Raw genomic sequence first — 26,114 nt, forward strand, 5'->3', positions numbered from 1 at the left:
TGTGAGGCTGGATTTCATTGTAAATGTCCCAGCACTGGCATCTGGGAAGATCGTAGGTTTTCTTAAGTTTTGTTAGTTTAGACCAGAATGGGCACCCTTTTATGGACAGGGGCCTGCAGTCCCCCCTCCCCACCAAATCTGAAGACTCCTAGGGATGTATCTGAAGAAGCGATACTATTACTGAATATGGGTAGGGCTGAACATTTTCAGTTTTTCTTCCTTTTTCAAGTTTGGGGGGAGTTCAAAGGTTGAAAATAGATCCCTTAAGTCTTGTGGATTTTAATTCAACCTTTCAAGAGTGACCTCCCAAATCTTGGTTCACAAAACAGTCCTGGCTTGCATGTCTGTCTTTGTACTTATAATGGCAGCCACTTAGAAGATGCAATCCTTTGTATTGGGGAGAAAGGAGCACCCTTCCTCAGAAGCTCAATGATTCAATTAAGATGGTGCTTTAGATAGATTTCAGGTTTGATCCTTTTAATATGGTGTCTGTTCTGACCTGAGTTTTACTAGATGGAACAGCTCTTTCTACAAAAAGAAAAGAGGACCCTTTTTCTTTTCTCATTTCCTAAAGTATACACAATTAATAATTTGATCGATCAGTTTCAAACAGTAGATGAATCCCATAACCTCTTCCAACTCTTAACATGTATCAGAATTGCATTTTTTTTTTTACACCTCCTTAGGTGGGTAACATTTAATGACTCCCTTGAAAGTTCCTTCCCTTTTTTTCCCTGAAATTAAATAACCTCACCAAATTGGTGCATGTTGATCTCCATATGAAAGAGTTTTATGGAGAACATTATTACAGGGGCTTTCTTTTCGGCAAGGGTTGATGGCTGTTCTCAAGTCATCCTGTCTCTAGATTTGTGGATAGATATGCATGCTTTCTTTCTGTCAGCAAAAGAGCAACGCGTGTTTTCTTTCCATCAGATAATTCTTTCAGACTCTTCAGATCAACCGTGTAAGAACCTGAATCAGCCTGAGTTGGAACCTAAGCTGGTTGGTAGCAAATACTTGGGTAGGAGCCCAGTGGCCAATAACTGTGATGCTCTGGAGAAGACTTCGCTCGTGTGTTTTTTAAATGAAAATGGAGCGGCAGAATTTGGATCTCGGTAAGCGGGCAGCTTAGACACGGCATTTTTGACAGCCATCCTATTGGAGAAAGGAAGAAAGCAATTGCATTTAAAGTGAATTTAGATAATGGCCCTCTCTAATTTACCTGGGAGAAATTGGCGAGCTGCCTTCGGAACGGTTTCAGCCCATCATGCAATTAAGTAATTAGGAGATGCAAAGGCTGGTCAGAGACATCGTTTATGGAGCGAGTTTCCTTCTTGGCGATTCGGCGGCATGTAGGGAATATGCTTCCTCTGGGGGAGGGGGCAAGCAGGTGAGACCACCCATGTAAAATGATGCCTTGAAAGACGCTCCAAGCATATAAAAGGGTTACACCGTTGAGTGAGAATTGCAAAGTAATGAAATTAGTCTCACCTCTCTGTGTCTGGAGAGATTGGAGGCTGCTGTAGTGTTACTCTCTGATAGGTTAGCCCCCCTGCCCCAAACTGTTTGGCTGCCTGCAAATGGCAGGGAAGGACCCCAGAAGGACAGGGGAGACCCCAGATTTGGCCCCTCTCTACCCTGTCTTCTAGATGGGGCCACGGATCCCCCAGTTGCCCCAGAAGAACATCCTTATTTCTTGGTCACTCCTGAGTTGCTGAAATGCATTTGGAAATGACCTATATACCATCCTGGACAGGTGGGGTATTAGTTGTTATATAAATAATAGTGGTAAATATATCGTTCCCGATCAGCTGTTTATTGAGTACAGAGGGATTTTCACCCTCCGCCAAGCATTTACACTTCCTCCAAAGGAGGCATAAAAATTAGTGGAGGGTGGGCTCTGTTCAGTGGGTTTGAGAAGCTTTACTTTCTTCCCTCTATGAGTTCCCCTTTGCTTGATCTGTTTTAATTCATCTCTCTTTCACTTTCATCTCACCCGTAGTAGATGAGTTCCCAAAGGCTCCTGTTGGATTGGTCCTTTTATCTGTGCCAACAGCCATTCTCTGGTGGTCTTAGTAGTGGGTACGGGACCACCAAGGATTCCTAAATGGTTCTGTGGAGTCTGAGATGTTGGACGTTCCAAGGGGCCAACCGTTTCTACTGTATAGCCAGCGAAACTGCTTTTTTGCTCTTTCATCATGGTTCTCCAAGCCGGGTGAACACACAGAAGAACGGAAATCAGAGTTGGGTGGCATGCCAGATGAGAAGGCAGCTTAACATGTGGATCTGGAATATTTTTCTCATTTCTCAATCTTACTTAAAAGTTTGCTAATGAGCCTCCCCTCCCCCATGCTTTTTAATACCGCAACCCGCGGCACGGCACTTTCTAACGTCTTGCTGTAAATTCTCCCAGCTTGATTGGTGCCAAGACAATAGGGCTGGGTAACTTCATTCTCACAAATGGCCTTAGATGCCAGTGCAATGGCATTAAAGCACACATTCCCTTTCAAACGCCAGCCTCCTTAAACACCTCTGTTTTCAGCGGATTGTATTTCAAATGGCGTGAAGCGTTCCTTTATTGACATACCTGAAATTAACGGCAGGCTTTGTTTGCAAGAGGAACGTTCCTCCTTTAGTTCTTAGCAAAGGCTTTCCAGGACCGCTAATGGCTTATGGGCTGTCGCTCAGAAAGCCATTTTGCAGGCTGATCAAAGTTGGCTGTTCCTTCCAATGGAGGGTGCTCCTGTCATGTTTTGGGATTGATTTCTGCCATTACGAGATTCCAGCATGCTCAGCGTTTCAAAGAGAAATTGGATCTCCACCCCTGCATTCAAGTAAGGGCTGATTGTCCCACAGGGATGCCTGTCAGCCACATGTAGCTGGATTCTCCGAGCTGGTAGAAAAGTTATCCCTTTGTTGAAACAGCTGGAGCTTATTGCCTGTTTCATGGAAATGCTTAATGTAGCTCAGCATCCTGTCTTCTTTAGGGGCAGGATTTGAAGGAGGGCATGGTGAAACTCTCAGTTACTATCAGCCTCTGGAGATCATGGCCAACACACAAACACGTATATATGTGTGCATGTGAATCCAGAAACGTACAATGTGTTATGGCTGATTTCCTTGCTGTAGATCTCCATGGGTTTAGAGTGGGGGCTTTTCCAGCCCTATTTAATGGGACAGTGCTCCACTAGAATCCAGTGTCCTCCTCCTATAAATTATTGGTCCCTGGTTGACTAAAGGAGCAAATTAAATAATAACTGGCGTCAATCCATCTAACACCATATTGTCTCTACCGAGAGTCTCTGGGTGTCAGACAGGGATCTCTTTCAACTGGAGGAGAGACCAGGATGGACTCAGGTCATCTTGTCTACAAAGCTGGGTCTTCCCTTCATCCACCACCTAAAAGAAAGACCTCAGAAGAAAAGGCTGGATAAAATGGGACACACAAGGACGGAGCTCAGACGGCATTTGACCTGGTTCACAGAATGCAGTTGTTGTACTCACATAATGTTCCTGGACTAAGTCACATTTCCAAAAATGAGGCAAGCAGTGTGGGGGCCCTTCTGTATTAATAAGCTCTGCTCAGCTCCTAGCAGGGTGCCCAGTTCTTATGTGGGATGGGTTCTCCTTGTGTTCTGGAAAAACAGCAAGACTACTCTGCCCTTAGCCACTGCCTCCGAAGCATTTCAGGTTTCTCTGTGCCCTTTATGCCTACGCTGAGCCTGCATGGCTGTGATAAGTGAGAAAATTATTCCCATTTTCTGGGGGAAAACAGCGCCTTCCATGATTTTTGAAATGATTTTTGACCAGCCTGCTATTTATTTTTAAACTGTCACTGAATTATACATAATCATTCTTTGGTAACTGCTGGATTAAGTTTACTTCTGAATCTCTGTTTTTTTCTGTTTTCTTTTCTTTTAGCAACTCCTACTGTTTTGTTAATCTTCTGCCCTGAGATTTCTCATCTGATTCTCTTTGAGGTTGTTAACATGAAAAAGGATTCATTCATGCTTTATGATGAGTCTAGAAACTGTTTTGCAGAAGGTAAATTTGTTTTCTTATGACTGTTTGTTTTTTATGATTTTTTTCCCCTCCGTTCTTCCTCCCTCCCTCCCTCCGGATAAAAAGCAGACAAGAACAGATGAAAATTGCGAATAAGCTGTTAGATCCTCAGAAGACAGCCGAGCAAGACAGTTTAAGTGATGATCTGGAGAATAAAGATGAGGAAGATCTTAAGCAGCTGATTATTCAACTGAGAGCTGAAGTCAAACAGCTTACGCAAATCAACACCTCGCTGAAGCAGCGGGGCAAACCACAACCTACGCCAACCCGAAAAGAAGGGCTTGATCCCAAAGCTGTGCAAGAGTTGAACGTGGAGATGAAATTGTCGAAAGCGGAAGTGAAGGACACGGCTACCCAAACGGCAACGGTGTCTGATGACATCACGAGACCGAAGCACGAAGGCAGAAAAACGGAGGTCTCTGAAGATGGACCCATCACCCAGTCTTCCCGGTTTGACAAAGACTGCTGGCAGAGAAATGTCTTTGCCAAGAGTGAGCTGCAGAAGTCTCTCCTTCAAATAAGCAAAGCAAACAGAGTGAGTACCTGTCCACTTCTCAAGGCAGATCTTGGACGAGGAAAGAGAGGAGAGCCTTGCTAATCTAGTTGAGTTAGGGTCAGAAACACCCAGTTAAAGACTATGCGGGCCTTAAAGACACCTAGTCTAGTTGGCCTTGTTTGCTCTTCGTGGAGTCTGGGCCTCTGCAGGGAAGACACGAAACACATTTTGCGCTCTGGCCCAGCTATGCTACGTATGTGCAGGAAGGTGAGAAATAGTCGCCTTGCCTGAAGCATTTGTAACGGTAGCTACCTTGCCATGAGCCCTGCTGTTCTCAGCTACTGTTCATGGACTACCTGGAAGATCTGTAGAGGTTCAGATCTTACTACGAAGGGCCCTTAGCTATTTCTGTTTCTCCTTCTCTTCCTCCCCCACCCCCATCCCCATCTTGCTCAGTGGGTAACTGAGGCAGAGAGGTTGCTCTTCCTAGAGATCTCCACCCATGGTGTAGCTGCAAGTGGTAGATTGGTCCCCCCACCCACCCACCCGCCCAGAGGGAATTCTTAGGCAGTTGGACTAATATTGCCTCTAGATATGGTGCTTTTGTCGTTATTCACCATTACAGCTAATAAGTCCTTGGTAGACCATTGTTCCTGAATATGCTTAATGCACAGAAATAACCAGTAATGTTCATAGTTATCGCAACATTCAGTGACAATTTCTTAAGTTAATGATGCATGGTGTGTAGACGTGCTTCCTTATCTTTTTTTTTTTTTTAAATCTTTCTGAACTTGCAAGGGTTCATTGAGAAGAAAGGATCAGAATTACATTTTAAAATCGATAGAAATCCAGTTTGTTAAGCTGACTGTTCCACATCCTCCAGTCCAATTGGGGTAATTTTTATCACCATTAGAGAAGCTGCTTAGCCCGCTCATGGGTTCTTCCTTCCCTATGAGATGAACCAATTTTGCACCAAATGTTTTTAGGACCTGAGAATATAAGGCAAGAAGGGCTAAAACATTTTCCAAAGGGCACCCCACCCCCTTTTGCTGCCTTGTCTCATTATATATTTTTTATTTAATTTTATTACATTAAATTTATAAGGCCGCCTAGCTCTATATTGACTCTTTTACCTGATTTCATTGCTCCTCTCAAGAGGCTGCTTGCCAGCTCCATGATCCAGCCATGAAGCTAATGAAATCTGGCCATCTAACATTAGAAAACCAAATCAGAGTGAATGGGTAAATATTTTTGCCCTATTTTGTAGCATTGCATGACTGATTTTTTTTTTCTTTTTCAGTTGGGGTATGTCTTCCCCGACCCACACCCCAGGACCCAAAATGTGTCCCATTTTTCTCCTTTTCAGCTTTGTCTGCAAGGATCCCATAGTTGGATTGGATTATATCAGACTGCGGATCGGTTATATTCTCATTCTGGTCTTTACTGCTGCTCCATTTAATTCTTTCCTGTCTTGTGTTTCATCCAGAGTGACTCTTGCTACCCGTCCAAGAAATCCCGCTTACCTATTCTACTGAAACCCTCAAGATCCCTGGGAAGCATCTCCTTAAGTACTGCCCTGCCCAGACCAGATCTGCATCTTCAGCACTGCATGTTCGCTCTGGACGAAGGCCTGAAGGGAAGGCAATGTAGTGAGGAATCCCAGCAAAATGAGGACGATAGGGATGGGTCCAATCGGAAGGAGGTATTAGGAGAAGACAGACAAGCAGGTAAATTGAGGAATCGTGCAACGAGCCCAATCAGAATTTCTCCTCTTCCTTTCCTTTGAACTTACGAGATGATGTCTGGTATGAATTCTGCAGCCAGACCCAGAAAGGACTTGGCTTTGTGGAACAAAGGCGCAGATGCTCAGCTGGAGGCCTGAGCTCTGTGCTCAGTCTCTGAAGGCAGTCCAGAGGGGAGGGCTGAAGCATGCAATGAGGGAGCAGGGCCCGAAGTGGGCAGAGGCTTCCACTCACTGCCTTTTCAGCATCCCTTTCCCCGTCGTCTTCTGACCCCTTCGCTCCCTTCTTCTCCCTGAACACCCCCTCTTGCAAATGATCTAAATGCCATTGGACGAGGCTGAGGGCTGCCTGTTCCCCCTACTAGGCAGAGAGCAGTTGTGCTCCAGATCTCCTGTTCTGCAAGCAAAGCTGTTCCCCGACTAATTTCTTGGCTCAGCCTTCTCAATTAAAACGTGTCACAAAGGAGAGAAGCAGTTGCAAAGCAGAAAAGAGGCATGGTGGCGTGCACAGATTTCTGCAAGTGCGAAACAGCTGTCTGTTGTCAGCCTGCCAGCTAACGTGCGAGAAATGCTATTAGTGTTGGCTTGCAAAATTGGTTACCAGGCCTAGCAAAGGGGGTGGGGGACACTGCCAGACTTACAGCTGCACGAGGAAGTTACACCCCACTTAAAAATGCTAGCCCAAGTACCCCCAAATGTAATCCAGCCTCCATCCTGGTGTGCAGCAGCTGCGTTTCTCTGAGCACAGAGAGACATTAAATCTTTCCTGCTCACCCCCATCTGCGGCGTTGAAATGATCTACTTGATCTGTCTCCCTGCAAACAAGTGTCTCCATAAAATGTTATTTGGTATCCAGCAAGGCTTTTTTTAATAGGACTTATTCTCTTATGTACCACTTGATCCATGCAGAAAGTTCATTGGGGAACCCACGAGATTAGAGATGATGTACCAGCAATGGGTATTAACATTTTCTCAGTGGTGAAAATTTGCACACGTGTGTGTCTTGTTCCTGCTGTGCTCCAGCCTCCTGCAAGAATTTGGTGTCAGTTGAAGCCTTCCTTCCTTCACAGTCAGACCCTGTTGGGTGCCACCAAGGTTCAGGGGCTTCATAGGAGTTGCAGCAGTAGCTTCTGTCCTCTTAAGAAACAACAGGGTTGTCTAAGGAAAGGGTTGTCATTGTGGTGGAACACCTGTCCACTACACCCCTTTGTCTTTGTTCACACAGCACTCTCAACCTGGTCCCTGAGTTGACCTATTTTCTAGACTTGGATATTTACACAGAACATGAATGAACCCAATGGCTGCATTCGACCGTACCACCATTGTTTAGAATGTCAACAATTCCATTACCCTGAGTTGGAGAATTGGGTCATCTAGTTCAGGCTGGGTGGCCTGCATGCCACCACCGCTCCCAGCACCCACTGTGGCCTTCCTTCTGACTTTGTTGTGTTTTCAGAGGGGTTAAGAGGAAAATAGGCACCGTATGCCTTGCAGAACATCCCTTAAAAAACTGTAAATGCAACAGCTCTTAAAGGCTGAAGGTGTCTCTTTTGCTCCTTAAACTGATCTGAAGATGGCTTGCTTCACTGTTTTGCACATCTTCCACCGCAAATGAACCCTCCATTTTTCAACACTGATTGGTAGTACCTCTGGAGAGCTTCAAGCCATCCTCCCCTGGAGTTTCCAGAGACTGAACCTGTGGCTGCTATGCACAGAAGTGATGCTCAGGTGTTGAATCACAGCCACATCAGTGTGACTTCCAAGATGTTCTAAAATGCGAATGCCCATAAGTGACCTTTCTAGTAAGAACGTTTCTCCTTTGCCCCTGGTAACTCTCTTCTAACTCCACGGTGGTGCCCAGAAGCTTCCTTGTGACAATGCTCCATTACAGTTCATTGTTCAGCTCCTAGGGTAGGACAAGATCTTTTCCGTACTGGCTCTAAACTTCTGGACCAAACTCCTGTGAGATATATGGCTTCTCAAAGAGGGCTTAAATCTTACCTTCCTCCAAAGGTTTTGAACAATTAAAAAAAAAATTAGACACGTCTCACGAAAGTCAGGAATTTTGCAGTGCTCGTTAAATTTTATTTTCATTTCTAACAGGCTGTTTCCAGGTCACTTAAACTCAAAATATTGCCTACCTTTTCTCCAGAAGCGTCGGCGATCAAACCGGAGGTCTCTGAAGCAGATGATAGCCTGTCCAGTATCCAGAGCTCTGGCCAAAGAGACAAAGATCAGAGCATCAGTGAAGGGACCCAATTAGGTACGGTTTCCCTTTTATGAATTTCTACAGCTCATACAATTTTGTACAGGTGCAATTTGCAGCCTGCACGGTTGGATACTCAACTTGCAAAAACGAGTTAGCCGTGTTGATGCTGCTGTTAAAATATTGTGTCTAATAGTTCATTTGCTGGAATTAATTGTTCTTCTCTGACCACTGTTTTTGTAGTTTGGAAAAGCAGCTCCCGAAGATTAATTTTTTGAGGTGTCACTTTTTGAGGGATTTACAAAGATGGCTTACGTATAATTAGAGATATAGGTTACCTCTGAGTCGGAAGCTATGAAATTTCTCTGATCTATAATTTTATTTTTAAATGGCGATCAATGCCTTCTAACAAGCTCACATTTTGGAAGCTACAAAATGCCTTCCCCATCTCTGTTTGAATTTTTCAGGACCTAGCTGAAAAGCTTAATGCGGTTGATACATATGATTAATGATCATGGTGTGAATCTGGTAACAAAGCTTCAATTCCCTCTTCCTTGAGATCAGAGAGGCCTCCAAAATTACTCGCTTCGTCAATAAATTCTTCCATTGCAAAACGGAATAATAAATAGGAAGTGCAGTGAAAGAGTTCTTGCATACAAACTGCAGCAAAATTAGGGCTTTTTATATATGCCTGTGAAGATTTATTTTGATTATTTTAAGAACGAGTGTGGTCTAAAGGGGCAGATTAGAACTGGGAAGGTACAGGTTGAAGCCTACACCCCACGATGGAAACTCACTAAATGGGTTTGTGCCATTCATTCTCCCTTAGTTGAGCTTATAGCCCAGGGTTGGTGCTGGTGAAAAAAATTGGTGGCAGAAATGTGATAGATGCTGCTTTGAGCTCCTGGGGGTAAGCTGGGATATAAATCTAAGACATAAAGAAATGTAAAATTATTTGTGTTCCTTCTTTCTTCCACAAAACATAATTTGGGTCTAGTTGTTGGATTTTCAGATACTGAAACAATCCGTAGGAAGAACCAATTCCTCCCCATTCGAGACCCAGTAGCTGTAGGGTTTGGGGATGTGGGTTGAAATCACCAGTTTTGGGGGAGGTACAGTCTGTTTGACAGACAAGTCAGATGATGTCCTCATTGCTGGAATGCAGGAATCACTAGTTTTAGGAACCTAAATCTGAAACTTAAGAATCTCAAAGAAATGCATCTCTGGGTCTTCAGAATGGTAATTCATATTTATGCTACAGGAAATGGAGCTTTTCCACCTTGATTCTTCCTGCCGGATTAAAGCAGTGAAGTCTCTGAGTCGTTGCAAATGGTTTGCTGATGAATGGGAGGGCAAACGTGGCTTGTCGCGCGGTGTTTTTAACACCGGCAAAGTCCATCTTTGCTTAAATGCATTCGCGTGCACGCTTTCCTTTTCAGAAACCGAAAGATACACCTCTGAGTCGAAACCATCTGCTTTGCAAGAGCTTAATCACCCGTCTGATTTCTCCGAGAAACAGCATGGGGACGTAACAACCGCGTCCTTGGATAGCAGGAGTCTGCTTTCTCTTAAGCCAAGCACGATAAGCGTCGATGTGTTTGACTGCGAAGCCGTGGACAACGTTGAGGAGTTGAGGCAAAGAATCAAGGACCTAAAGTCCGAAGTGGCAAAGTACCAAATGCTGCTGATCCAGTTTGATCTGGCTGAACAGCTTCCTCCCAGTATTCTTCTGGGTCAGAACGATGGGGAGGGTCCCTCTCCTGCAGGATCTAAAGGAAGCAGTCCTGAATTACCAGACTACTCCAACATATTGCAGCCGAAGGAGCGCGTTGAGGTTCCTGCAACTCCTGGGTCTGGACCCTCAACTGAACTACACAAACTCAAAAAGTTGTTGTCGGAAAACGAGGCAGAGCTTGAGAAAGAGCAGATGGCCAACATGCGGCTGCTGGATGAGGTCTACCGCCTGCACAACAAGCTGAAAAGTGTGTCCCAGGCTGAGTGAGTAGCAGCCAGCCCACTTTGGGGAAAGGGTTGGGAAGGACGATATGGCTGCCTTGCTCCTCCTTGGGAGTCTCGCTAGGAGGCCAAGTTGGCCTCAGTTGGACGCAAAAGTGCCCACCTTGATTTCTCTCGGGAGGGCTTTGATCCTGTAGCACTGCGAGGGAAGACATATGTAGACAGTTCATAGATAAATAAGCAAGACATTTGCAAACAAGCATATCAAACTAACAGGCTGGGGGGCCACGGGTGTGTGTGTGTGGATGGCTGCGCTCTTAATCATGGTGGGGTAAGAGCACTCAACTAGAATCTAAAGGGGTCATCCAGTGAAACTCTGCAGGAAATTTTGGACACCAGTGGAAGCGTTAACATCCTACCCAAGAGAGCCAACAATGGCATTTGGGAACACAGCATCTGGCAACGCTCACCCACTGGACTAGCCTTAAAGCAGAATTAGATGTACCTCATTTGCATTCGATTTCAGAAACAACAGGGCAACCTGTGGGCCTAGGGATGCGACACCCCAACATTAGTGGAAGAAGCTGGCCGCTTGCACTTTTCCCTGGGCCCCACACTTCTTTGTGAATGATTGGCAGCTGTGGCCCAGCTTTTGGTGTGGGTCCAGCTGAGATGCCTGGTTGTGGTTGAGAGCGCCTGCGAAAAAACATGGATATAATAGAAGAATTGCTTCTAATTTTCAGATGGCTGGCTGGGGCATCTCTTGTGCCAGTGTCAAAACTCAGAAGCTCTGTTGCCCCGGCTGCATTTTGGGGAGGGGGAGAGGACAGTAGTTACCAACAATCTATCCATCCAGTTTATTCCCCTGTTAGGCCTTTTTTTGGTGTGCAGCATCTTCCAGTGGGGGAAAATCAGAATTTTATTAGCACTTGTCACAGTACAAGATATGAGGGGGAAAAGAACACAGCCCCCTGTTTCTGTAAATGAAGTACAGAAATATACGAAAGAGGTAAGGGAATGGAAAATCCTGAACCACAGCGTGAAACCTTTCTCAATTTATTTCTATGTTAAAGCACATTTGGTTAGGTTCATGTTAGCCAAGCTGATCTGAGAAGTGAAAATGGGTTTGGAAACACAAGTATCGTCTTCCATAACAGGTGTTGAGCTCCTGAGCATCCCTGTCTCTGAACGATCAATACAGGAAGAAAAGGGTATCCAACGATGGTGTGATCAATTGAAGGATTGATTTATTTCTTCGTTTAGTCTAGTTTTGCAGAGAGCACTAAAACAACCCCTGGTAATTCTGGAAGGGGTGGAATCTGAATTTTGTTTTCCCCGTCAAGCAGCTGCAGGTAACGTTGGAAGGGGTGTTTTAGAAAGCCTGGCTACAGCTGCAGCTTCTGTTTTGCAGGCAAGATTTCTCGACCTGCCCGTCAGCTCTCGAACAGTCCTGCCAGCGCCAGAAAATCCACGAGAGCCATAGCATTTGTGCCACCTACCGACAACACCTGTCCAATCTGATCAGAGCTTTTGAGGAGCTCCTGCAGGACAGCGAAGTGGATTATTATGTAGCCGAGAGCTTTCGGGAACAGCTCAACCAGAGCGCCCAGCTGTTTGAGAGGCTGGAGCACCAGTGTCTCTATGGTGGGTAGCTCTGTCATCTTCTTGATTATATGCAGCGTAGATCTGGTCTTCCAGAAGGAGCTTTGCTGATGGTGGTGTCCGTCCCCTGAGACAGTGCTGTGATTTTCTCTCCAAGCTTCACCCCAACCTATCATGACCTTTTGCTGTTCCTTCCTTCCTGTTTCCATCTCCTGTCTTGAAAGAGAAATTTCTGAAAGGAGCAAAAGGCCAGGGGTCAACTTACACCTCTGCTCCCAAACCTGTGCATAATGCCAGTTATCTTCTTCCTTTAAGTCCCATATTCTTCCTGTGTTTTGGTCCTTGGCCTCACCCTTTCTCCTTGCTTGGTGGACATCTCTTCCATGGTTGCAGCAGGGCAACACAAACTGCAGGTGAAAGATGTTAATGCCAGACATGCAGGGATAGAAGAAGGTGGTGGTGGGGAGCCTACACATCACCCGTGGCCTCCAAGGCCTGCTGTTGTTGTGGCCCTTGAGTCGTCCCCCCCCCCCCCCAAATTGCATGGTTGCAATTTGGCCACCAGTTATGTTGTTATAGAAAGGAAGATTGAGGAAGGAATGCCTGAAGCTAACAAAGAGGTTAGTAAAATCTCTCAAAATGCAGGACAGATCCTAAATGGTCTGGTCCTGGAGCTTGGGGTGATGCTGTGACCCTGGAGCTCTTGGCTCCCCAAAAAAGCTGTTTAAAGAAAAGACTCCCAGCCCTGGCTACAGAAAGATTTCCCAGTTCAGCAAGCTGGTCTAATGTCAGTTTTGTTGTGGATCCCGAGCAGTTTTCATCTGAGAGACAATATGATGGGTTGTGTGGTGTAGCCGGCTCTCAAAAGACCAGCATATTCAATGATTGTCCATCCTTCTTTTGTTATTGTTTCTGTTTTCGCATTGGAAATCAGTCTCCCTAGCGAATCAACATTAAAATGCCTTTCTGTTCAAATCAGCAGATGGTATCATATATACTAATGAAGTTGCTGACAACTGAGACAATTCAATATATCTTAGCACAACAGGGTTGCACTGAATCACAAGTTAAAAATAAAAATCAGGTCTGGAGTTGAATGTCGGATGAGACAACCTTGTCCACCGGTTGGTGAATGGCTGCTACTGGGGGCACTTTGGCCTTTCCTGTGCTTTTCCATCTGTCTCCAACGTCTCTCTTAACCCTATTTTTGTTTCAAGCAAGGAGGTGATTTTACAGAAGCAATTTCAGGAGCCCAGTTCTTGGTGGTGGTGCTCCCCGGGTTGGATTCTCTTAGTAAATTCCTTGGCAGACTGCTCGATTTTTCTTGCTAATGATTATTATTTTTTCTTCCCTGCTTTTTTAGGAGAGTCCATAGATGACGAAATGACAAAGCTTTGCAACCTTGCACAGAGGTAGGTGCTAGAATTGCTTTCAGTCACATTTCCTTCCATCAGGACCCTACCCTATTCTTAAACGTTGAGATAGAATGGCGCAGTGAGCGCATATCAAGCCGAGCACTCAGACTCCTGTGTTGTAACATTACCATTCCCTTGGACGTTTTATTGAAATCTGCCAACAAAATTACCCCTATGTAACTGCTATAGTGCCATTTACTTTCCTTTTGGGGAGGGTTCAGTCCTTTCCTTGTTCAGGGAGCCCCTTCTCTTGAGGTTGTCTCACCGTAAAGCAACTTTCCCTGGCAATCTGTGGAACGTCCAGTAAAATATTTAAACCTTCCCCGTTTTCTTTTCCTGTAGTTTGTCTGACTTCGAGATACCCCAACAGCTGTCCTCTTTAGAAGTGCCTGCTCACAGAAAAGAAGAGACAGAGAGCGGAAAAGGAAAACCAACTGTCACCCCAACCAAGTTTCCCCCAGGTAGACATCCATCTGTCAGGCCAATGCTCAGCGGTGCTGCAGAAGGGACAGCTTCGCGTTGTCAGCAGCCTGGACTTCGTAGTAAAACTTTTGGAATTTTTGGCCTTCAGATAACAGGGAAATAAGGAGGTTTCAAAAGGGACTGGATGAATTCATGGAGGATTGGGCATATCGATAGCAATTAGTCCTGATGCCTGTATATTATCTCCTCCAGTCTCAGGTAAAATGCTATTAATATCATCTACTGGGTGAGCTGACCACTCTTAGGGTATATTTGAGAGTTTCCTGGGTGCATCTGAGTGGTGCAGAATGTTAGATTAATCAAGTCCTTGGCCTGATCCAGCTTCTTCTTACATGGTCTCCAAAAGCTGTTTCAGCTTTGCTTTGACTCTTGAAGGCTCAAAAATACACTAAATATTCCACCCAGTAGTTTTATCTCCCATTCTGATATTGTGGATTTCTTTTAAATACACGCCTGCTCTAACAAAATGCCCAGAGACTGTGAACCAAATCATTAGCTGGTGATGATTAAATTCTATGGTTTCCAGCTTTATAGAAACCAGTGTAAGGTTTCCTACACTGCATAATTGATGGAGGATTGACCTAGAAATGCACACCCTGTGCAATTGATGCCTTCAGGTTGGAATCTGGAAGCTCAGGTGAAAACAGGGCAGCACTGAGAAACATTCAGCGAAAGCCACAGAGGTTTGGAAGTTTTGGGGGTGGGTGGGTAGAACAGGCCAGGCTGCAGAATGAAGTGAATGTAGGGCTGAGCAATTCCCGAGCCATGCAGAAATGCATAGCAGGTGGAGGACGATCCGTTGCTCCACGCACTGCACCCTCAAAGGTACTTGAGCGCAACCGGGCAGAACAAGAGACATCCTTGGTGCTTCATTTTAGGTGACGCGTGAATCCAATAATTCCACCAATTTCCTGGTGGAATTATTATTTTACATAGGGTCAACTGAATGCACAGCATACTGCAAAGTAACGTGACTGAAAGAGGAAGAGTCCCTTTGGACACTAGATTTCTGAATTTTCCAGCCAGTCTGGCTGGGAATACTAGGGATCAGAGACCAATACTTTGGGAGGGTGGCAGTCTGGGATGGCTGGGAATGAGTCTGCATTTCAAGGTTAGATCTTGGACTGAAGAAGAAAGGAGGAGGTGGGACAGGGATGCAGAAAGGATGCCAAAGATAAGGGTGTCATGGGATGAATGGGTTGTTATGGTCTGTGCAGGTTTGCTTTAGTTACCGATGAGAATCTGGAGAAAAGATTGAAAGGTTTTTCTTAGACAGTTGTGCCCACCAGTTGAATTGATTTATTTTAGATGATTTTGGGGGGGTACCCCAGAATTTGGGAGTTACGTAAGTAGCTAAGCTGGGAAATAGATTTTTTTTTTGGCATGTTGAGCTCCCTCTCTAGAAGAATTTTAAAAGCAACTATTACTGATCAGCTTCAACTGCCTTTCATCCTTTCTACAGTCATCTTGCGCTGTCTTTTAACCCAGCTTTGTCTACTTTCTTTCTTGGTCTTATATGCTACTTCAGTCCAAAGTCTCTAAGTGGCTACAGCTTTTCTAGATAGCTGCACTCCAACAAGGCTTCAGGCAGTTTTCTCCCCCCTCCACACCTCCTGGCATCCCTCATTAGCTGGTGCTTTATAAGGCAGGTCCTTCTGAAAGGAGGTGGCATCAAAGAAAGGAATTGCTTCAGCAGAAGACTTTTTAGGTGGCCAAGATGAAGTTGGGTCTCTGCACGAAGCATTTAAGGGACGTCAGGGTTGTGCCACCTGGCCTGGAGGTGATGGTACTGTTTTTGAAGGGCCACCACTGCCGTAGAGGATCTGCAGCACCCTTAAGTTGTCATGCTCCCCCCTCCCCCCCCAACCTAAGCTGATCTATCCAATCTCTGGAATTTCTTCAGAGCTGTTGATGGAGCATCTCCAGGAAATACGCTTGCTGAGGCATCGGCTAGAAGAATCCATTAAAACCAATGACCATCTGAGAAAGCAGCTTGAGCAACAGGTCTTGGATCCTGTCCCAAACCCAGGTAAAATGTAGACATCCCCAGAGGCAGGTGGCATCTCCTCCAGCAGCAGGGTGCTCCTCACAGATGCCGGTTGTACATTTTTAGTGCTCCCCTCCCATACAAATCATCCAGAGGACACCAGGTTTAGAAAAGCAGATCTAAACACGTTCATTGTTGCCAACCAAGCGGTTGTGAAGATTGACTCTGTTCTCTTCTGCCCCTTCCGACAAAGTGCATTTGGGGAGTCCTATTTCCAGCCTTTCTTTCTTCATCACAGCTTAACTGGTTCACTGCCACCTTTCCTGCTCCAGCAAACATGGATGCAAGCCCCCTTCGTACCCTTGTTTTAATCCTGCTCATTTTGAGTTGCAGCTTTCTTGAATCAATTGGCCCTCCATTTGGGGGGGGGGGTTCAGGCTGATACTATGTAGATATGGTGACCCATCCCTCGTGTCATGATGGTAAAGCATATATCAGCATCCCTGATTTGGGTTGTAAAGTAGTTCCCTGCAGCTGGAAAGGAAGGCTGTTCTCACCAAAGGATCACATCTTCAGTACCTCCAGCACCATTAAGGCTTCATCAGGTTTTGGTGAAAGGATGCCCATTAATGCAGGAAATAGACATTAGCTCCACATGCCCAGATCCATCTCTCTGCTACTTTAGCAAATGTATCACCTCCTGATGGAAATAGAAAACGGAGAGGAAAAAGGACAGAACGTTTGCTAGTGCCAGGTGGGGGCTCTTCCCAGTTCTTTGCTGTTCTGGACAGTATGGCCATTTTTGCACGATTGAGGCTCCTGTGACGCTTTGTAAGCTAAACAGCAGAACGTGGGTGAGAATTGGATCGAGATCCCAGAAACATATGGGGCTCAAGTTCTCTTTCTCCCTGTCCCCATCATTCGGTTTTGGTTGGTTTAGTTCCCCTGCAATGGAGAAGGGAGGACCACTTGAGGCTTGGCTTCTGTCCCTCTTGAGTTCCCACATCAAGGAAGGTTGCATCCTGAAAGAGGAGAGAGATTTTTTGGATCTCTATACTGAACTGCAATGCAGATGGCCCGTCATGGAGCCAACTTTCCTGGGTTTGTGTTTTGGCTGGACCAGCTCCCCCATCTAAAATAGTCCATTTTGGTTTGGCTCTGCTGAAATTGCCATTGTCATCTTGCAGAAGTGGCCCCAGCACAGCCCCATCCCAGGGCCCTCTCCCCTGCCAAGCTGCTTGCCCGGCTTCTGTTGAGGCAGCTGTAATCCTGTGTCAGCAGAGAGACCCAGTGCCAGCCACCAAGTGTGAAAATGACCACCTCCTCCTTTTTTTATCTTTTAAAAAACGGTAATTTACTGGGGTGTTGAAAATGACGGCAAAGCTGTCTGTTCTCAATCTCTGGTTGGCAGCCCAGGATCAGCGTAGCAGCGTCGTCCCCCGCTGCCATTATCAGCAAAGGATAATATGCAGTTTGGCTGGTATTAACCCGGGATCCAAAGTGAGTTTGGGATGACTTGCTCAGAGTCCAGCTGGATTCCCTTTTGCGCCGTATGATATGATAACCTTCAGAAAATATAGGGGATAAATAGCTTTTGTAGCAGGTCTATATTTTTCCCTCCCTGCTTTGTTTAAATTGTTCTTGTCTGGGAAAGTTTAATCTTTACTGACCCAGAGATGGCTCCTAAATCATTTTTATGTATATATTTATAGACGTAGCAAATGTTTGTATCCGTGGCTCAGAGCAACATAATTCCCTGACTTCTGAAATTCATTTCCTGAGGAAGCAGAACCAGGTTTTGAATGCAATGCTGGCGAAAGGATCCCAAGGTGAGATAAGGCGCGTGCTGTTGAAGGGGAAGGGATCTTTTTTTTTTTTAAGTTGGAAAGCCATAAAGGCAATATTTTTGTTCCATGTTTGACATTGTCTTCCAGAGAGAATGCTTTATCAGTGCCCATTTGGGATCTGACCAAAGAAATGATTGGCAAAAAGATGCATGGTTCAGAGGAAAATGCATTCGATTTCACGGTGATTTTCATGTTTTGCAACATTTTGTGTCAGTAAAGCAGGGCAGACTGACGGTCAACTGTTGCACACCTGAGGCTGGAAATGGCTTGATCCATCTAAATCTGAGTTCTAGGAGGGCAAGAAACTCTTTTCTGCTCATAACCCTCCGAGCTATTGCAGGGGTTACATTTTTATTCTTTTATGCAAGATGTCTTTTAGCAGCACCCCCCCCCCCCAATTGGAAATGCTAAAGTCCTAAAGAACAGATGAGCTCCCTGTTTGTTTGCTGGAGGGAGGGTATTTCTGTGTCTCACCTTTGAAAACAAATCTTCAATTCCTAGAGCAGTATTGCTTTCTAGTTATGGAATACCTTGTCCTACAGTAAGGGTAGTCCCACCTTGCTTGCATTTTGCAAAGCAGTGAGGACCATCCTGTCCAATGGGCTTTCAGGATAGATGGCCACCCTGGATTGCACTTGCTATTTCATCATGTGTACGTCCACGTTTTGTTTTTATTACCTTGAATCATGAGAGGTAGGGTGGTATGGAAATGATGCAAGGAATAAAGGAAAATGACTAAAGTGAAGTATGGATATTCAGAAGGACTTGGGATTCCTCTTGCAGAGAAGCAAAAGGAGAATGAAACACTGCGAGAATCCCTGTCTCAGAAGCACCTGGCAATTGAGTGCCTTCAGAAGGACTATGAGCATCTCAAGAAGGAAAACGAGAAGCTGCAGGAACAAGTGGGAAAACGCGAGCTTGAAAATGAGGGTCTGACCCACGAAATTTACAACGTCAGGAACGAACTGAACAGGTCATTCTGGCATAGCTTAAATCCATGATAGAAAAACCCTAGAGAACACCTCTGTTGCAGAATGGGGAGGGTGAACCTGTCATGTCCCAGGTGTTACTGAGCAAAAACTCCCAATGTCCTTCCTCACTGGCTCTGCTGAGAGGGCATTTGGACAGCCACAGATTCTTTCCCCATGGGGTTGAATTTTGCACTCCTCAAGCATGAGAACTAGAGTTAGGATGCAACTGGTGCTGTGGACCTGTACAGCCTTGAAGGCCATACTAGATGAATAACCCCAGCATCCATTTCTTTTATAGAAAATCAGATTTCAGGGGGAAAGGTTTGAATGGGACTTCTCATGATAACAAGGATGGCGTTAGCACAGGTAGGTCACCACTTGCGATGCTGAATTCTAAAACCACGCTGACCAGTTCGCTTGGGATGTTACAGGTTGCAGATGGAGCTGGCCACCACACAGCATCAGCTGTCAGAGAGTGACAAATTGTTGTGCTCATTGAGAGTGGAACTCAAGGTGTATGAAAAGTTAGACGAAGTGCTCCGGAATGAAAAAGGTAAAGGAACAGCTACAAATCCGAAATGGGGCAGACAATTTCTGGCATGCTGGTGTTTTAATGAGCCCTCTTTCTCCATCCTTTGGTTCATATCTGGTTCATATCAAACGTGGGCACGCCTATCAATTTAGAAGAGCCCATTGAGGAGGGCAAGAACTCCTGGGGAATAGCCACATCATTATGGAGGGCCAGATAGCAAGCAGAAGTAGAGATATCTCCTCCTCCCCCCCCCCCCTTGGTGAATTTCATGGAGGAGCAGGGGACAGGATCTGGATTTTCCCCATCCAGAATGAAGCCTGCTCTATTAGAGAACTCTCCAGAGTTTTTGTAGGAGGAGAAAAGGGATGACTCAGCCTCATGTGAAACCATTACTCTGAGCTCTGCAAATTTTAATACACTGTGTGTGTCTCCACATTCTGCAATCTCTAGTGAGATTTTGCTAGCTTTTGAAAATTTGCAAGATTTTTTTTTTTTTTTTTTAATGGGGTAGGGCATTGGAGGACATGTTGGTGGCCTCTGCCATAAAATTTGCTCTTTGCCAGGTTCAGAGAATTTGAGTTCCTTGATTTCGGTAATAAGAGGATGTCCAAGTTTCAAGAAAGACGCTGCCTTTATTTTTAGCCTCTGTTCACACTCTCCCTTTCAGTGTCTCCTAATTAGGACATTTTCTTATAGTTATTTAATCTCGTGCTGGATTCTCTTCTCTTCTCACCGCACTTTCAAACGTCCTTCAGAATTTATAAATCATCTTCACTCCAGTCCTTTAATAATACGTAATTTTGCTTTGGGTATGCAACATTAGCTTTTATAGTCGAAGTGAAAAATAATTTTTGGCTCTTATTAAATCTTTGGAGAGTAGAAGCAATTACTAGAGAGGGTTATGCGTGCATACGTGTGTGTGTTCGTGTGCATGCATTTTTTTTCACCTGTAAAATCATTATCTACCTGCTCTTTGGAGTTGGCTGAGAATCTGGCTTATTCAGCATTCTAATAACAGCTATTTTAATTGTTTATAATAGTAATGATTTTTTTTTTTCCTTTAAAACACCCCCCCCCCCTAAAACCCTTTAGAACGCAGCCAGAATGGAGCAGATGAATGTTGGAAAGATCAGAATCTGCCCCTTGACTTGGGTGAACTATTGACCGAAATACAGAGCTTGAGAATGCAGCTTGAGCAAAGCATCAAGGCAAACCAGATGTTGCACGAAAAAGTAGAACAGCAGCTGCACAAAGGAAAGGTGGAGAAGAGCTGCTTGGGCCCAGCTGTGCAGATCAGCTACCTTTTCAGTCACGAGTCACAACCCCGGAGTGGGATCAACGGTAGGGAGAAGCACTCAGCCATGCCTGTTTTGGTTTGAAAAGGTCCTCTCAACTCAAAGCCACCACTGAAATGACCACTTCCATGGGCTGGGCAGGAGGTGTTGCCCATAAATCCAACCTAGAGATCATGGGAGATTTGGGGTGGGTGAGGCTCATGCAGCCTGCTATTATTTGGGCTGGGGCAAATTGTGAAAGGGGGTTTATGTTGTCTTTCACGTGCCATTCTAGTTCCATAGGAGCCCGGTAAAGCCTTTGATCAATAGGTGGGAAATCATCCTGTCCTCCTGCAATCTTCTTGCATCTGCTTTTCCCTTTTCCCATCTTCTCTAAGCTCTATTTTGCTCAAGGAAGTTGGTGGAGGAGCTGCCTCCCCACCACCAGGCAGTTCTTTGTTTCCCCCAAATGTGGACCAAGCCTTTTTTGATTTTGGGAGAATTCAACAGGTACATGTAAGGTGGTTAGATGATTTTGGGGGGCAAGCTTTAGTGGGCTTGAGTTCACATAGCATTCACTCTGGGTAATTCAGCATTTTGAGAGCTGCTCCTTGGATTGGAATTTTGGGGGGAGATATTTCAGAAACCCCCAACCGTTGCCTCCTTAAGCAAAGATGGTGGCAGCAAAGTTCAGCTTGCAGCCTTACAGTAGTAAAGGCAAAACTGTTGAATTCAGGTTTTGCAAACTTTTCCTCACCTGAATAGCTTGTTTAAGGCAAGAGTGTTGGCTGTGTGTTACTTGGGAATGATCAATATATACTTTGATCTGTGAATAAATCAGAAGAATATATTTTGTGCCCTAGAGGGACATTCTCCCTACTCTTCCCCCCCCCCATTACTGTCAAGTCAAGGGTTCTAACCATTTAAAGCTTAAGGGAAATTAGAAGTATCTGTATGCCATGCAAATCTGCATTGGAATCTCTAGTGCCATTGAACATAACACATGCCCCATAGCTCAGAAGACTAACAGAATAAATATTCCCACTCTGATGGCTGGCTTCATCTCGTACTTTTGACCTTGTTGAGCAGAGCTGAAAAAAATACCTAGATGAATCAAGCCATCTTAAAACAATGCAAAAATAGGCTTGCACGTCTTGGAGCCATGAAATGTTGGGTTTACTGCAGAGTTGGATTTTATAATCCAAGTTAGGTATCCTTGGCAAGAAGAAATGAGAGATTTCTAGCACTGGAGATCAGGTTTTCGGTGCGTGTGTTATAGAATGCATGCTTTTGTGTGTTTGAAAAGTCATCATTTTGGGATAGGGCTTTTTTTCCGGCTAATATTGCAAATCAAGATGACCCCAAGCATCCTTGGTGTTTGGGTTTTTCAGGGTTTTTTCCCCCAAACATATTTGTGTACAAAAAGTAGGAGACTTGGGTCTCCCTCTTGGGCGGGGAAGGCTTCAAATCCACAAAGTGACAGGACAACAAATATAACAGAGGGTGAATCTTCCTTGTCATCGGGTTTAATCACCAGAGGAGTTGGTGGCCAATTGGGAAAGCTCTGTTGATCAGTCCAGGATCTTTGGAATTGATCTCCATTTAATTAACTGATTCCACTGCAGAGTTAATAAGGCTGGTTTATCAAAAAAAAAAATATTTCATGCAACTGGACATTGCCCAGCCAAAGCTGGTATAGAACTATTGTTAATAAAATTAGATTTATATGCCACCTTTCCTCCAGACACCCAAGGCAGCATATCCAGCACACTCTGCTCCAATTATATTTCCAGAATATGAAAAATACTTGAGTGACAGTGACTGCCTTGTGTCTCCAGGTAGCCTCCATGATTGGTGATGGAATCCAATCCTAGTCCTTCCTCCGCAAGTCCAACTGAGTTTAACTGCTACATGACATTGACTCAGAGATTTCAATAGAAGAGATTGAAGCATGTTTTTCCCCAAAGAATGCAAAAAAAAAAAAAAAAAAAAAAGCGAAGCCAAGTTATTCAATCTTGGTGGAGGATAATTATGTGTTTTCAGACAAATTAAGACATCAGGGATTGCATCCAACAGTGACCCTCACCTTCTCTCCTCCTTTAGTAGGAATTTAAATTTAGTAGAGTTTAAATTCTCCAGTGCAATAGCAGCATCCTTGAGATGCAATAGAAATACAGAAGTTTGTTGCCACTTCACAGGTCCTTTCTATTTCCTTTAATTTAGAGGGAAGGAAAGATGGTGTAACATAAAGCAAAGGATCACCCTCCAATTTCATATTTATAAACAAAAATACACCAGTCCCCTAGCATCTTTAAAAACTAAAGATAGTTTTTAGGGTCTGTGTTTGGAAGTGGCCCACCTATTTTCCTTTCTACCCCAAAAAGTTAAAATGAGAGAGAACAACATCAGGGGTGAATAGAGGAAGGTATTGGTTAGGAAACACCTTTACCAGCTTGTATTCTGGTAAATAGGTGTTGTGATTTGACCTGGCAGGGAATGCTCAGCTACAGCAATCATTTTGCAAGGGCCCTCACAAGCTCTTGAAGCTCCAGTCACACCCACCAGCTAGGAAAGTTTGCCTATCAGTGGCTTCATTGAACGCTACCAGATTGAAATGCTTTGCTTGTACAGTTAATTTCCAGGAGATCAGGAAATAGGGAGAGCACTAGGTGAGCCTCCAAGCTCTGCAATGGATGTGTCCAGGTTGGAATTCAAGGAAAGAAGTAGGTAAGAAGAAAAAGGGGGTTGCTAGAAGGCCACCTCATCCCAGATCTCTAGGAGCAGAGGGGATGGCTTTCAACTGGCAGAGGAGAAAGAGTGAACATGGATGGGGCAGGGGTTAAACATCTAAGAGCTGGAAAAGTGTCCACTCCCCCATGAGAGAAGGCTGGCTATTGTTACCTGTAGATGTTGCTCAGATGGATGGTAGCTAATCAACATCCTCCCCCATACCTCTGCTACAGAGTTCAGTTTCAGCACCTTGGACAGTTCCTCCCATTGCAACTTGTTGGCCAAGAAGACCCAAGAGATTTGCCCCATCCCCAGTCATTGCGTGTGGGCAGACAAAAACGGCCAGCACATTCTTGGCTTGATTGAAGATTACAACTGTCTACAGAAGCAGATCGCAGAAGGGCGGAAGCGGTTATCTGAACTAGAGCTTCCTCTGAAAGAGGCAGAAGCTCTGGATTCTGCAGTGACAGTAAGTGCATAGCTGAGAACTTGAAAGGATGGGATTATTATGGAACCACAGATCCCTAGGAGGACAGAGTGTAAGGTGATGCGCTCCATAAGTTTTTTTCCATAGCAGGGAAGGGCAAAATAAGCTATTCTTTTTCCAGCAGATCAGTGAAACCAGACTAGTATCATCCTTGCCCTGATGTTCTTCCTAGGAGGTGGTTCTCCAGACATCTGATTCCCCAAGCCAGGGAGCACTTCCAGCAAGGCAGTATCAGTTCTTATTTGGAGCTGAGTATTTTTCAGGAAGGAATCAAGAACCATCCTCCACCTTCTCTGAGTGGACTGGGTCCTACCATTCAGAATCTTGCAGGCTCTCCTTGGCCATTGGGAGGGTCCTACAACCCAAGAGAACCCTACCTTCCCTTATAGAATGGTCCAGGGTTATTCCATGGCTTCTCCCAGTAAAAGGATGTCCAGAACTGAGGTGGGAAAGGTGAGATTAAAAAATAGAAGCTGCATGCCTGCTATAAAGTTCATCATTTCATTTGGGCTTAAGCTTCCCCATAGGTGACTCGGATCAAATCAAATCCTTTTGGAAAGTGACTCACATCAAAACCAAAACATTTCTAGTGACTGTAAGAGGAAACTCCCCACCCCAAACTTTGGCCACGCTCAGTCTCTCCAGCTTATGTTCTCTCTTGTTGAGTCCCTGCCTATTTTTCACTCTGGCAGTTCCTTTTATTTGCTTCCTCGTGTGTCTGCTGAGGAAAACATTTTGCCTTGGCCCCCAATAGTTAGCTCACCATTAAATGGAACAGTTTAAAGGGCCTGCTAAGGGAGAAACATCTATATTGCCAAAATTGATGTCAGGAGTCATTTGACTTTCAAATGGCAAGATGTGTAATGCAAAACAGGGAAGGGAGGGGAGGGAGAGTATTTTTCCAAGAGACACAGTGAGCCTAGTAAATGTAACCCATTATTAATTATCGTTATTGATTAGGCTGCATCCCTGCTCCTCCAACACCCCCCCCATTCTTGAATAATGCATAATTTTGCTGCCTTTTTAACTGAATAAATTAGTTTTGCCTGACTCACAATATTCACGCTCATCAGCCCAAAACTGAAAATTGTAGCAAATTGGATTTGTGCCATTAATTCAAGTTTTTTTTTTTTTAAAGAATAAAATCTTTCTCTTTTCTTTCTCCAAATTCTATAGCAGGCTCCTCTGAGCAGCTCGTATGCCACCTTCAGGGCAGTCCAGCAGAACTTGGAGGAAGCCACCCGCCTGTTGAACCTCCTGTGGAGAGTCTCCCTGCCGATGAAAGTGGTCCACGCTGCTGCTTACTCGCTTCAGGTTAGGATCTGCGTGCATAGAAACAAGGGAAACTTCTCAAGCACCCAAAAAGCTGGAGAGAGGGCAACATGATTGAGGCACACCAAGAAAGCTTATTTCTCCTTCTCGCAGTATTGCAACCCAGGGTCTTACCTTGAAGATAACCCCAAGTAATGTTGGGCCAATAGAAGGAAACATTTCTTGACTCAACCTGTAGTTACAGGACTTGCTGTCATCAAATGGAGCAATGGCTGGTTGAAAAGTCTTCGACTGTTTCCATCAGCTGTTACTGCTTCAGCAGAGTGCTGGGCAGAACCTCATGGGTAAACCAGTGGCCCTATGGAAGTGGGTTAAAAGCAGACACTTGGCAGCCAGCCATCAGGGATGCTGTACTTCAGAGGTTGGTCCCAAGATCTTCAAAATCCTCCAGTTCTAGGGCTTCTCGGTGATAAATTGTTATTAAACTTCTAATCAACCCAGGAACTGAAGAAATCCAGGTAGTTTACAGGAAACAATAAAATACAACATCAAAACAGGACAGGGAAGATATAAAACACAGAAAATCGGCTGTCCCTGTGAACACTTAAAATTGCATGAGACTCAATCTGGAGGCATGCCTGGATGGATATGGGTTTTATATGGGTTGTGTGCAACTGTCAGAATAGAAGACAGCATGTTGTAAATAGCTGCTGAGGAGGAATAGTAGAAGCAGGCAGGTGCCTTTTTAACACGCTTAGGAATTTCTTGAACGAGCCAGGACACTCAACGATGGAGTGAATCGTCTCTTGGCTGAACCAGACTGAGGGCTGCTCTTAACTTTTTATCCCCCTCCTTTGGCTACCCAAATGGGAGGTGGGTAGAACACAGTTGCTTAGACATTTTAATGCAGGTTGATGCCCCGGGGTGCAGAGAATGGGAAGAAAGAAGCTGGGGAGCGTTCCAGGCCCGCAAGAAGAGGGGCATCGTCTCCTCTGTAGCCATAGGTGCCTCTGGCCCAGCATCAGGAAGCTCGCACCAGTCATTTGGAGAAGA

The 26,114-nt window shown here is 44.9% G+C and overlaps 1 protein-coding gene across 5 annotated transcripts in view; it reads left to right on the forward strand.

The window, feature by feature from the left end:
* Nucleotides 1–26,114, forward strand: part of CDK5RAP2 (CDK5 regulatory subunit associated protein 2) — a 62,464-nt gene that overhangs the window by 30,702 nt on the left and 5,648 nt on the right. For 2 of the 5 annotated variants that reach the window (XM_088146936.1, XM_088146940.1), the window contains 15 exons: nt 934–1,115; nt 4,129–4,597; nt 6,045–6,285; nt 8,452–8,562; nt 9,945–10,503; nt 11,873–12,105; nt 13,427–13,475; nt 13,821–13,939; nt 15,865–15,990; nt 17,661–17,777; nt 18,579–18,768; nt 19,198–19,319; nt 20,391–20,639; nt 23,536–23,771; nt 24,966–25,103. In XM_088146936.1, the coding sequence (XP_088003062.1) occupies nt 934–1,115; nt 4,129–4,597; nt 6,045–6,285; nt 8,452–8,562; nt 9,945–10,503; nt 11,873–12,105; nt 13,427–13,475; nt 13,821–13,939; nt 15,865–15,990; nt 17,661–17,777; nt 18,579–18,768; nt 19,198–19,319; nt 20,391–20,639; nt 23,536–23,771; nt 24,966–25,103 (3,141 nt within the window). The remainder of the gene's footprint in view (nt 1–933; nt 1,116–4,128; nt 4,598–6,044; nt 6,286–8,451; nt 8,563–9,944; nt 10,504–11,872; nt 12,106–13,426; nt 13,476–13,820; nt 13,940–15,864; nt 15,991–17,660; nt 17,778–18,578; nt 18,769–19,197; nt 19,320–20,390; nt 20,640–23,535; nt 23,772–24,965; nt 25,104–26,114) is intronic. The other 3 variants (XM_088146938.1, XM_088146937.1, XM_088146941.1) reach the window with 3 other exon arrangements.

The sequence above is a fragment of the Python bivittatus genome, unplaced genomic scaffold (genome assembly GCF_059951505.1).
Source record: "Python bivittatus isolate LINGU-HERP-01145 unplaced genomic scaffold, Pbiv_v1 ctg000160_np1212, whole genome shotgun sequence".
NCBI classification, from domain to species: Eukaryota; Metazoa; Chordata; class Lepidosauria; order Squamata; family Pythonidae; genus Python; species Python bivittatus.